At 37.2% G+C, this 13,256-nt stretch overlaps 3 protein-coding genes across 3 annotated transcripts; 1 reads left to right on the forward strand and 2 right to left on the reverse strand.

Moving 5' to 3' along the window:
- Window positions 1-374: 374 nt before the first annotated feature.
- LOC111400573 (zinc finger MYM-type protein 1-like) lies at window positions 375-4,297 on the reverse strand. The gene is made up of 5 exons (XM_023027982.1): window positions 4,269-4,297; window positions 2,605-2,960; window positions 1,198-2,370; window positions 730-1,068; window positions 375-523 (listed from the first exon to the last, which is right to left on the reverse strand). Exons 1-5 carry the CDS (start codon window positions 4,295-4,297, stop codon window positions 375-377), a joined length of 2,046 nt encoding a protein of 681 aa, XP_022883750.1.
- Window positions 4,201-8,232, forward strand: LOC111401957 (probable methyltransferase PMT27). The gene is made up of 8 exons (XM_023029949.1): window positions 4,201-5,755; window positions 5,831-5,980; window positions 6,067-6,337; window positions 6,436-6,546; window positions 6,626-6,800; window positions 6,875-7,147; window positions 7,216-7,410; window positions 7,483-8,232. Exons 1-8 carry the CDS (start codon window positions 4,364-4,366, stop codon window positions 7,697-7,699), a joined length of 2,784 nt encoding a protein of 927 aa, XP_022885717.1. The 5' UTR covers window positions 4,201-4,363; the 3' UTR covers window positions 7,700-8,232.
- Window positions 8,233-8,519: 287 nt separating this feature from the next.
- LOC111401956 (glutaredoxin-C3) lies at window positions 8,520-13,235 on the reverse strand. Its single transcript, XM_023029947.1, has 4 exons — window positions 12,957-13,235; window positions 9,226-9,299; window positions 8,997-9,095; window positions 8,520-8,900 (listed from the first exon to the last, which is right to left on the reverse strand). The coding sequence occupies exons 1-4, from the start codon at window positions 13,136-13,138 to the stop codon at window positions 8,845-8,847; spliced, it is 411 nt and encodes a 136-aa protein (XP_022885715.1). The 5' UTR covers window positions 13,139-13,235; the 3' UTR covers window positions 8,520-8,844.
- Between the last annotated feature and the right edge of the window lie 21 nt (window positions 13,236-13,256).

The following is a 13,256-nucleotide window of genomic DNA, read 5'->3' on the forward strand; positions in this document are numbered from 1 at the left end:
TTATGAACCCACAAAATATTTTATAGAGGTTTTAATCTTTTTCTGCGTTTGAGCTTTTGCAAAAAGCCAGGCAGTCAAAAAATTGCAACTTTTCGATATTTCCTCACTCTAAAATGTCGATTTTCTGTTGAATAATATCCCTTTTCTACTAAATCATTAGAGGATTGTATGCAACTTTATTGTGATTTTTCTTCTCTTTTGTAAAATTTTATATTTCCATTCAATGCATATGTTTTTGTCTTGATGATAAAGGTGACCTGTTAGAACTTTCTAGAAGAATCGGAACCAGACATTCACTTTTGTTAACTGTAAAAAATTGTGATTTTTATAAAATAATTGTTTAGTAAAAAACGACGACATCTCATGTGTTTGTTTTAATTGGCTGCATTTCTTCTTCTTTTTGTCTCCATCAAGATCTCTAGTTTATCAATGCGTAGTTCAGTATACTGATAGTTTTCCCATTCTACTCCAGGGGCGGACCCAGGATTTATGTTCAGTGCGGGAATCATTTTTGGACGCCGAACTTCAAGATTTTGGTCATAGATTTAATGATGATAAAAAAATAAAACAATATTACAATAACACTAAAAAAGACATAATTTATATATTAAACTTGTTCCTTGCGAGTTTTCATATTTTGATATCGTCGTACAATAACTTCATTATCAAGTTTCAAAAATATATCTCTCTCTACATAAACAATAGTGCTATCATTCATCCACTGATCACCCATCCGATTGCGCAATCTATTCTTTACGATGTTCATTGCAGAAAAAACTCTCTCCACAATAGCGGTAGCAACCGGTAAAATCAATGCTAAAGTCAAAAGTCTGTAAACCAATGGATATACCTTATCTTTCTTTGTCAAAACCAACTTCTCCGCAAGATCACCAAGGTCATTCAACCCTTCAAACTCTTTGCTAGAGCGCATGTCAAAAATATAAGTCTCAAGTTGATCGATAAGTATAATGCCATCTACTGCAGAGAAATCTAATGGATAAAGCTCAGCAAGTCTAATCAAGCTTTTCTTGTCAAAAGAAGAAAATGAATCTTGTGGGCATAAACAAGCTACACAAAGAAGTAACTCTGTATTTACCTCCGAGAAACGATCATTTAATTCTTGAAATTGTAAATCAATCACAGAGTAGAACAAATCTACTCAATAATGATGTAAATTTGTATTTTCTGGAGAATTACGCTGAGGGCGACCACGAATTGCAAGGTGTACAAACATATCATCCATGTTAGGTACATGAATGTAATGTTGTTGACAAAAAGAACATACTTCTTCCAAAAAGGAGTCCCACCCTTCCTCTCTCATTATTTGGAGTCGTCGTTTGCACAATCTCTCAAATTGCATTGCATTCACAATATCTTGATCTTTTCTTTGCAATGCCTTTGACAGTTCATTTGATATCCCCAACACACTTCTCATCAACTGTAAATTAAATGCAAAATCAAATATTTGTATCAACTCCAATAAATTTGTTGCATCAGATCTTTGATCACAAGAACAAGATTCATCTTCAGCAATCATTGCAAGTACAGCTAAAACAGAAGAGAACATGGCAAGCAAGCTGACCAAAGAATTATAATGTGAACTCCATCGTGCATCACCAGAGTGCCGAAGGATCGTTTCTTGATTAAGTCCCCGTCTACTTAAAATCTCACATTTTTCCAATGCCTCAACAATAAAGTCTAATTGTTTTTCTCGAAGAAGATCACAACGTTTGGAAGATGCTCCAACAGTATTTATCACATTCCCAACCACACGAAAGAAGTTAGTAATAGGGAGGTTTTTCTTTGCCACAGCCACAAGTACAAGTTGGAGTTGATGAGCAAAACAGTGAATGTAAAAGGCACATGGACTCTCCTTCAAAATGAGTGTTTTCAAACCATTAAACTTACCTTGCATATTACTTGCTCCATCATAACCTTGTCTACTCAATCTAGACATACTCAAGTTATATCTAGAAAATACCTTATCAATTGCAGCCTTAAGTGATAGAGTCGTGGTACTTGTAACATGTTCAATCCCTATGAAGCGTTCATTGACATGCCCACTATTATCTACATAACGTAAAACAATAGTCATTTGCTCCTTCATTGACACGTCACAAGATTCATCAACTAGAATGGAAAATAGTGAGTCGCCAACATCTTTGATAATAACATTGATCGTTTCAATAGCACAAGCATTTACAATATCCTTTTGAACATCGGGTGATGTCAATTTGCAATTGTGAGGAGCATTTCCCAATGTGACGGCATTGATAACTTCATTATGAGTAGCCAAAAATTGCAATTGCACTAAGAAGTTACCTGGATTGGAAGAATCCTCAGATTCATTATGACCTCGAAATGAGTGCCCTTGTCGCAAAAGAACTCAAACACAATCAATGGATGCATTAAGGCGTGTAACATATGCATTTCTTGCTTATTCTGACTGTTTGTAGAAAACTGATTGAATGTGTTGCTCTTGATTCATCAACACTTCACACTTAATGCAAGTTTGATTATGTGCATTATCATGAAGTCCAACATGAGTATGAAGCATTTTTTTATCTTTCCAATATGTAAAACTTTCGCCAACAAAAGACTCACATCCACCTTGCTTTTCAAAACTTGTTCTGAAAAGATAACAATACAAACAATAAGCAGCATCCTTCTCTACACTGTATTCCAACCAACTACCGAACTCTTTAAACCACGAAGGATTGAATCGTCTAATTGTTACTCCAAATTGTCGTTTTGGAAAGTCATGATCTTGGGGCGGACAAGGACCCTTTAACATATATGCTCTTCGAACTTCATCTTGGATGTTAGCATTGTAATCCAAAATGGGTATCCTTAGACCAGGATCAGTTGGAAGTTTTGTGACATCAAACTCCACATTATTCGATACCCCCTCATCAACATCCACATTATTTGATACCCCCTCATTAACACTATCTACGTTCCTTTTTCATTGAAAGTATCTATTCATTTGATATCTGGATTTAAACATTTGATATCCAATTATTACTTGAAGTGAGTGAGAATAATTCATAATGACAAAAGGATCATAAATTCACAATTTCACAATTTCAATTCGCAGTGCAATTCACAATTTCACATTAAGTGATTCAGTACATGGAAATTCGAATGGTCTAATGAGCGAGTGCAGCACCGTTCGAGAAATATATGGAGAACTGGAGAACTGCCTGAACTGGAGAAGGCTGTCAAAAAAATTCAGCAAATTACATTTCTGAATTTATTATGATCCAAAAATTGATGACAATCTAACTTCACAATTGCCAAAATCTGAAAATCAGTTACTATCTTCTTTCCAGGGGACTCAATTTTTAAATTCAAATCTTAACTTCAAGTCTTCAACTGGAATTAAAAAGATGAACTTAATCAATTTCTCTACACCTAACAGGGTTTGGTAATGGGTATGAATTGAACGTAAATGGGTTAATTGATTCAAGATGTCGGGTCGGGTCAGTAAATGGCCCATGGACTACGGGAAATTAGGCCTTTTTAATTAATCAGGCTTTACCCAAAAAAAAAAATGTTTTGGGCCTATTGGAGCCCTGCCCGCACTAGACCTAATGGGGCTCCGCCCCTGCTTGACTCCACATATGATAGCTTCATGATAACTTGTAAATTATTGAGAGAGAGGAAATTTTGAGGGCAAAAAACAGGGATATTTGTATTGGAATTTGGTGTGGATGTATAGTTTTTAATGAATGAATTTATTAAGGTTGATATTGGAATAAACGTAGATGGATATAGTATTTTTTTTTTAATTTTTTTTTTTATAAAATTTAGAATTTTAATAGGGATGAATTTAGAGTGGAATAGATATATATAAATTGTTGACGAAAATATCAGTACCCTAAAATTAATAGTTGATTTTGACTTAATTTTTTATCAAAATTTTAGCTAAATCAAATAGGAGGAGCTGAATCTTCACTATTGTGTCTTGCCTTATTATTACTTTAATGTTGAATCTTCACAAAATTTGATTAAAAAAAATGAAATTCCATAAAAATATTTTTAAAAATTCATATTTGTCCCCCTTTTATTACTTTCGCAAGTTCCTTGTGAAAGTATGTACTTTCAAAAGATTGAAAAAATATCAATTCTAGTAATTTATCTATTTATTGTTTTTTGCATGGGTTAACAAGTTTCCTTCTCCTACTGATCAGGATCTTGATAAATTCCAACTTGGAAATGCGAATGTGCCTCTTTTCGTGCACTACTGTTTTCATCCACAAACCTACCAGAATTCTGTAATCAGTTTTATCTCCATCTATATTCTCTGTGTCGCTTTTCTGTAATATTTCTTGTTTATTTTCATCTGTGTGTTTTGTCTAGCATGGCGTCTGGGAAGGCTCGCAACAGTAAGCGATCCTCTGGTGTTTCTTACTCGACGACGACAACGGTAATATTTGTAGCGTTATGCATGTTTGGCCTATGGGTGCTAAACTCCAATTCATTTTCTTCCCCAAAATCAAAAACTCGATCCACTCCACTAATCCATTCGGATCGTAACTCAAAACCTTCCAACAAGAAACTCCATCCTATTCATATAGACAGCAGCTCGTTTCACCTTCCTGGTGATGCCATCAAAGCCAATGAGCTATCTCGACCTAATGATTCTAATGAAAGCCAGGAGATTCAGGAAGATACAAAAGATTCGTTGTCTGACCAGTCCGAGGTTTCTATGGAGTCAGAGAGCACAAAAGAAAATGCTGATGAAGCTGCGGGAGAGAATACTTTTAAGCATGAAGCAGAAGAAAATGGCATAATTGACAATGATAATAAAATCGAACCTGAGCATGATAATATTGTTGAAGATAAGGAAAATGATATTAATGTGAAAGATCAGGATTCAGCTGCAGAAGAAACCGGGGAAAAACTGCAAGGGGAAGAGTCTGTAGAAGAAAAGGAAAATCAAAACGCTCTTAACACTCAAACCTCAGAGGAAAGTTCGGTGACTCAAAACCAAGAAGTCGAAGATACGGTGAAAGAAAACACAGGATTGTCGAATCATGAAGAAATTGTAGGTGAACAAGAAAGCCAGCAAACCGAAAGTGATAAATATGGTACTGGAAAACATGACGTTGAAGAGATCAAAGTTAGTGTTGGCAGTTCAGAGAATACGGAGAATCTAATATCAGATGAAGATCGACAACAACGCATAGAAGAGCATCAAAAACAGGAAGACGAACAAGTCCAACAAGGACAGAAAGAAGGACAATCACAAGAGGATACTAAGGGGATTACAAGTGATGATCAAATCCAACACGATGAGGCATCCATATCCTCAGCTGAAGATGATCCAACCTTCAAAGATGCAAAGGAGACTCGTACAGAAGTGAACAATCAAGAGAACAAGAATTCCAAGAAGAACGAAGGAGAGTCATTTCCAAATAGAGAGAACCATGGGATACCAAAAGAATCAAAAGAATCCGAGAAGGCATGGTCTACTCAAGCAGATCAGTCTGAGAACCAAAAAGAGAGACGAAAAGGAGGATCTGACGACAAAGATAGTAGCATCTATGGATACACATGGCAGTTATGCAATGTAACAGCTGGTACAGATTACATACCTTGTTTGGACAATGAGAAAGCAATAGCAAAGCTTCACAGCAGAAAGCACTTCGAGCATCGCGAAAGGCACTGTCCTGAGGATCCCCCGACTTGCCTAGTTCCACAGCCACAGGGGTACAAAAGTCCCATAGAGTGGCCTCAAAGCAGAGATAAGGTATGATCATGTAAAAGCAATTGTCATTCAAAATTACATATGCACAAGCAGATCCTTCAACATTTTCTGTTGCAGATATGGTATCATAATGTACCACACCCAATGCTGGCAGAGGTGAAGGGCCACCAAAATTGGGTCAAGGTGACTGGCGAATTCCTTACTTTCCCTGGTGGTGGCACTCAGTTTATACATGGAGCATTGCACTACATTGACTTTGTACAGGAGGTATAATAATTCTCCCAATAGGCAAGCAAAACTGGACAAATCCTTTTAATTGTATGTTGCAATTTGATGAATTCAATTGGCTGTAGGCAGTGCCAGATATTGCATGGGGAAAGCACACACGAACTGTATTGGATGTTGGCTGTGGAGTTGCCAGCTTTGGAGGTTTTCTCTTCGAAAGAGATGTTCTTGCACTATCTTTTGCCCCCAAAGATGAACACGAGGCTCAAGTCCAATTTGCCCTTGAAAGGGGAATACCGGCAATATCGGCCGTGATGGGTTCACAAAGACTGCCATTCCCTAGCAGAGTGTTTGATGTTGTGCACTGTGCACGTTGCAGAGTCCCTTGGCACGCAGATGGTTCTCTTTATTTTCTTGAGCTTTATTAATAATTATGTTCTAAATTTAGGCTTAGTAGTTCTCTCCTATCAATGCTAAAAAATGAAGATCTTAATTAGGTGGTTCTCTACTCCTCGAACTGAACCGGGTACTACGACCTGGTGGCTACTTTGTGTGGTCAGCAACTCCAGTGTATCAAACGCTTGAAGAAGACGTGCAGATATGGAAAGGTAGAACCAAATTCATATGTACATATTATGTTGGTAAACAGAAAACTGATACACAAGTTTCATGATTTCTTCCTACCAGAAATGTCCAACTTGACAGTGTCCATGTGTTGGGAGCTTGTCACAATTAAGAAGGATAAATTGAATTCCATTGGTGTTGCTGTTTACCACAAACCAGACTCAAATGATTGTTATGACCAAAGAAAGCAAAATCGTCCTCCGATGTGTAAAACGGATGACGATCCTAATGCAGCATGGTAAGTTTTTCCATAGATCTGTGAAATCTTTCTTTACAAATCCAGATCCAGATTACAAGTCAGGTATTTTTCAGGCATGTACCTTTGCAGTCATGCATGCATAGAGTCCCGATTGAAGGAAACGAGAGGGGTAGCCAATGGCCTGAAGAGTGGCCTGAGCGAGTGCAGACACCTCCTTATTGGCTCAACAGATCACAGATGGGTATTTACGGGAAACCAGCTCCAGAGGACTTTGCAGCAGACACTGAGCACTGGAAGAAGGTGGTGAGCAAGACATATATGAGCGGATTGGGAATTAGCTGGTCCAACGTGAGAAATATTATGGACATGAGAGCAGTTTATGGAGGGTAAACAATGATCTCATTGCTTATTACAGATTTATGAGCAAAACCTGATATCAAAATAATGCTTACAGATTTGCTGCTGCACTCAAGGACCTGAAAGTATGGGTGATGAATGTGGTGAACTTAGATTCTCCAGATACACTTCCCATAATCTATGAACGCGGTCTTTTTGGGATATATCATGACTGGTGTGAAGCATTCAGCACCTACCCCAGGACATATGACCTCCTGCATGCGGATCATCTTTTCTCCAGACTGAAAAAGAGGTAGCAGTACAAGTTTATACTGTTAACAGTAACACTAGGAAGTGTAACATTTTATTTTCATCCCACTTGCAGGTGCAAACTTGTGCCTGTGATGGCAGAGGTTGATAGAATAGTTAGACCTGGAGGTAAATTGATTGTGCGCGATGAATCCAGCACCATTGGGGAAGTGGAGAACTTGTTGAAGTCTCTGCATTGGGAGGTCCATTTAACATTCTCCAAAAACCAAGAAGGGATGCTAAGTGCTCAGAAATCCGACTGGAGGCCAGACACATATGAAGCCATATCTTGATTGGTCGAGAAAGTCATCCTTCAGGGTACCCCAGACAGAATATTCTGTTGAGCATGATTCCTCTTGCAGTAGAGCAAATACTATATCAACTCACACAGAGAACACAATGCTGGAGTATTTCACCAGATTTTTGTTTATTTGATAGTATTTTTGGATCATTGCTAAATACACAGTTAACTAAATGCTGCTACTGTTTGTCCATTGAGCTGTAAACTTTATTCAATACATTTTTTTATGAGATATTCTAGCATATAAAGCATTAACATATGTGTTCGTGTGTGGGAAGTGACAATATGAAATATGATTTACAAGAACTGGCAGATTTTAAGTATGCTTAGCAACTTTATACATTGCTCTTGAACAATGATAAAGAGGTGCTACAGACCACAACAAACATACGAAGGTCACAATACCTAGATATTTCAAGACACCCCCTATTTTACCTACATCCACGACAATCATGAAGACATGAATCAAAAATAACACTAGCTAAGTCTTACTGCCAATAAACTTAAAAATCAAATGCATGAATCCATCTTCACCCTTTCATTCAATCCAAAGATACTAACTTCATTTTTTTTTTCTTTTGTAACTCCCTCAAACCTGATAATATAATATTTTTTTACTTGTTCCCTACTACAATTGTGTCACTTCTGTAAATGAGGCCTTATTTTAGATCTACAGAAGATATGCTGCAATCATGTAAGTCATAACCCGTAAAGGGCATGACCTTCAAGTTTTGGGGAATAAACTCGTTTCCTATTGAATATAGTTTGTGGGGCATCATCGTTTCTATTGCATTCGTCTCATAGACTATGTATTACTCAAAGGCTTGTCTATCAATACCACAAATTAATGAATGTGCCTTATATCTGTCACATACAAATTCTGCAATAAATTTTATCAAAATTCAAAGTAACACGTCTTTTAAATTCACAACACAGCATCTCAAAACGTTCACCAACAACGAAAAGAACTGATTTAACAACTCACATAGACCTGAATGGTTTAATCAAGACAGCTATAATGTAGATCACACTAAATATTCTGCCTCCCACTGAATATCATCTCCATGCTCCACTTATGACATTGACATTTATAAGATTAGATAAGATACACCAATCTCCAGCTGACTGATGAAATTATTAAGCCTTACTGAGAAGGTTCTGCAATTGGCCACTTCTGACTGCGGCTTGGAGATCTAATCACATACAAAAAGATCAGAGAAAAGCAGTGTTGTTTAATAAATGAAACTTGCTGCTAATGAACAGTTTGAACATCAAAGAATGAGGCCTACCATCAGATCCACCAATGTGCTTGCCATTAACAAACACTTGCGGCACAGTTCGTCGGCCAACCAGATCCAGAAGAACATCCTGAATCTTGTATCCATCATCTGCATGTCATAAAGAGCAAACAACACTACTATCTATCAATGAAAGTGCGCATGCATGTACAGATCTTCACATTAAACTCAGGCATTGGAATGAGAAAAGGTGAAGTAGTGAACAATTTGATACTAGTACCTCGAAGATCTAGCTCTACTACAAAAGGTTCCTCCTGAAGTTCACTGAATATGTGCTTGGCACGCAAGGAATACCTAACCTCACAAAATCATATGCATTAAGAATGAACGAGCTATTGGGAAAGAAGAAATAATTTTATATTTGAATGCTAAATGAAAAATGAAAAAGATTTCTTGAAAGTAGTGTAACTAAAAGTCTTATTTTGTTTTTATTTGCATCTTACTAAAAAATTCCCCTCTCAAACCCCATTCTTTGTCCCCAAGACTAAAATTCGGGACTCTAGAATCCAGATCATGCTGATCCATAACCCAGTTTCTCAGTTTTCTTCCTCTTGTTGCCAGATAATTTTGAGTCAAAACTTCCAAAACATATCTGCTTTTATGCACCAGATAAGATTAGCCAAATGTGCTAATATGATGATGAAAAATTTTGAGGAAAATCTGTTGCCAGATAATCTTGAGCCCACAATCTCTCCCCTCCCTCCCTCCATCTCATGTGTCTCACTACTGTACTCTCTCTTCTCTCCTAGATATGTTAAACATCTTAGGTTTAATTTGTGTTTGAATTTGTGATATCTGGTATTAGTGAATTTTTTAAATGGTAAATGGATGTTTTCATTGTGAGTATTTAACTGCTGAAGGTTTAGTTTTCTGAGTTTTATCTAGCTGGGAAGGGGTATAATATTGGCATGTGAAGGTTTCTCTCAGAACAAGGAAGAATGTCCCAAAACATAACAAACCAGTGGTACCCAAATCAGTGAAACTTTTTGTTCGGTTCAGTTCTTGAACCAAATCACTTTCTTGGGTTTCCAAAAAATAAAAACCAAACTGAAACCAATTTGAAAACTGAATTCATAGCCATATAATCATATCCCTCTGACCACTGTTTTCAGCTTTAGAATTTATTTAAACATGCCCATGTTCAGCCTGGCGATTCCAACAAAATTACACAGCAGGCTGCTGCCATTAATTGCCATAAAACCCGGATCCTTGAGTTTTTTTTAATTAGAGCCAAACCATGGTGTTAACATATGCAAATATGTAGGCACAAAGGTCATAAGCATTACACTAGTGTCAGGCCTCAATAAATGTGTGAGAGATGTCCGATGGTCTTAGACCCATGCATTACTAGAGAGAGTATATGGGCCTCAAGCCAATTAGTATTAAATACGAGTCCATCCCATTATGGCCTGAAGTCCAATACTATGCACGTAGAGTATCACCATCACATAATATAATTGTCCAAACACGCTTTAGATAAAACTTATAAGTAAATCTAATGTAATTATACTAGTTCACAAAATATTCCAATAGTCTCCTACTCGGATAGTATAATCATCATACATCAAAAATTTACTGAATCAAAAAACAACAAGAATCTCAAACACATTAAGCCGAGACTAATCATGAACAATAACATATCCACGGGATACAAATACCATCCACAACTAGGGGCAGAGTAATTCACAAGCATTGTGACAATCTTTGTATGGAGCTTACAAGAATACATTCACTGAGTCTAATAACCAGATGTCTCTTGTCAAAAGTCACATATTAAGCCCTTGTTTGAGCTCATCCTTCAAAATAAATTTTGTAAAATGTGATTTTCTTTTCCCTTTTTTTTAAGAACATGACTAAAAAGTAGGAAATTTTTTTGATTTACTAGCAAAATTATTTTATTGGGAGAATGTGTGATTGAAAAAGAGTTTTGAAAAATGGAGCTCAAACAAGGGCAAAATAAACATGTTTATGCAAGATCAAGTGCAAATTTCATAATGTGACTACAATTGGGATCCTTAAGATAACTCGTGACTATTATTCACAATTAGCATGGATAATATATGTAACATGTTTTGTAAATGCACAATTATTCGAGATTAGTATTGGCTAAATATCACATCCGATTCATGTTGATATAAATATTACAGTTGGGTGAATATCTCTTGTATGGTCATCTTGTCCGAGTGGGAGAATCAATGCGTATAATTAAAGTATGTTATAGACAACTATACTGTTATATATTTACATATAAAGTATTACATAAGGGCCATAATAGGAGGGGGGGACTAGACTTATTTTATGGGAAGAGTTCATAAATCAGGTTTTAACCATGCATAATTCAAAATCTAGATTACAAGTTTCATTAATGTAAAAATTAGGTTTTAACTAATTAATTAAAAATATTTATTAAGTGATGATAATAAAGTCACAATTACACGATTAATGGTCACAAATTTATTCACTGTCACATATCATCAAATTAATTGGTTACAAATTTTTCAAGGTTACAAACAAAATTTGTTGCAGGTCACAGTTTATTTCAAAGTCACGAGTCAAAAATTTATGGGTCACAGATTATTTCGAGTCCAAATTACTTGGTCACAGATTATTAAATTTTTAGGTCATACGAAATCACAGATAACTAAATGATTAGTCACATACGTCAATTTCTTGGTCACAAACAATCAAATCATCTGTGACCACCACCTCACCACTACCACCAGCCGCCAAAACTGTCACCGCCAAAACCACTACCACCATCTCCGGTAGCCCCATCATCTCAAACACTGCAACTAGCACCACCTCACCACAAACAAATTAGAACCGCCAACATCCTACAAAAGCCATCACCAACGTCTTTGCCACTTCACCATCTCTACCACCACCACAACCACCGTTTCCAACCAACATTCATTCATGGCCACCGTAAATAGCACCACCTCGCCATTTCCACCCCTGTCGTCGCTACCAGTCCACCACCGTCATTTGGATCCATATGTTGCACTTCCAAAGCAACTTCCAACTCTCATTTCACCACCATCGCCACCCATCAACCACAATAGTCGCCACCAAATTCGCCACATTCAAAACCAAAACATAGATCCCATCTCAGATGTAAACAACTATTTGTCGCAAACCACCCAAAGAACCCCAAAATCACTCAACGACGTCGGTAGCATTGCTGCGCAGCGGCGGCGAGATGGTGGTGACACCTTCGGGCAAGAGATTTTCTTCCAGGGCGTGCCGCTACTGTTTTTGAGAATTGAGAGAAGAGAATAGATAAAAGGATGGGGATGACCAACCACCGCTCAATGACAAGGAAGTGGTGGTAGTGTCGGCGGCGAGATGGTGGTGACGCCGTTGCACCGGAGAACGTCTTCCAGGGCACTGCTACTATTGAGAATTGGGAGAAGACAATCGAGAGATACGGGGATGGGGATTAGGTTTTGTAGTGGGGTGGGTGGTTAAATACTTCAAACCTGAAAACTGCACAAATAAACCTCAGCCCTGGAATATGAAATGTGATCTTTAAATACCTGTGGCTGCGTAATTTCCTCTTATTTTATTAATGATGCTCAAGGGTTCGGCTTGCTCATAATATTTCAGTTAGCCCATTAAACTAAATAACTGTCTACTGATGTGGGCTTTATGTTATGAATATGATATTCTTTGGTAAATCAAATAATCGATTCTACCGCTTACGAAACCCTAGCCTCCTTTTGGTTCTGATATTTCAAGCCAAAAAATCAATACACACTCAAATTGCTAAACATTGTTTCTGTTTTTTGGGGTCGTGAACCTTTAGATGTGCATCAACAAATGTAAAAACAAGTTTATAATATCTACCAATTGAACTCGAATCAAAGCTTCTGAAAATAAAAATTCCTATATTTAAACAGGGAACTTTAATCTTCAGTTTACCATAATCACAAATCAGAGATGACGACTTACGGGCAATAGGATTTGGAGAAAATAGCGATCTTGTTCGAGTAGATGACATTTTGCACAAATGCTGATGAGGAAGCGGAAGCCAGGGCCTTTGGGGGAGCATTTCCCAACAGTAATATGCAAGCCAAAGTTGCAATTAAAAATGGGCGACGCTCGCAAATCACTTCCGGCGTTCTGCCCAGCATCTCGTTATGGATCTCTCTTTCTAGATCACGATTACAGTTACAGCTCAGTTTCAGAACAATTTTTCTTGGCACAAAATGTGCACCTACAAAATAGAGAATAAATAAACAATTTAGAGAA

The sequence above is a fragment of the Olea europaea genome, chromosome 10 (genome assembly GCF_002742605.1).
Source record: "Olea europaea var. sylvestris chromosome 10, O_europaea_v1, whole genome shotgun sequence".
NCBI lineage: Eukaryota > Viridiplantae > Streptophyta > Magnoliopsida > Lamiales > Oleaceae > Olea > Olea europaea.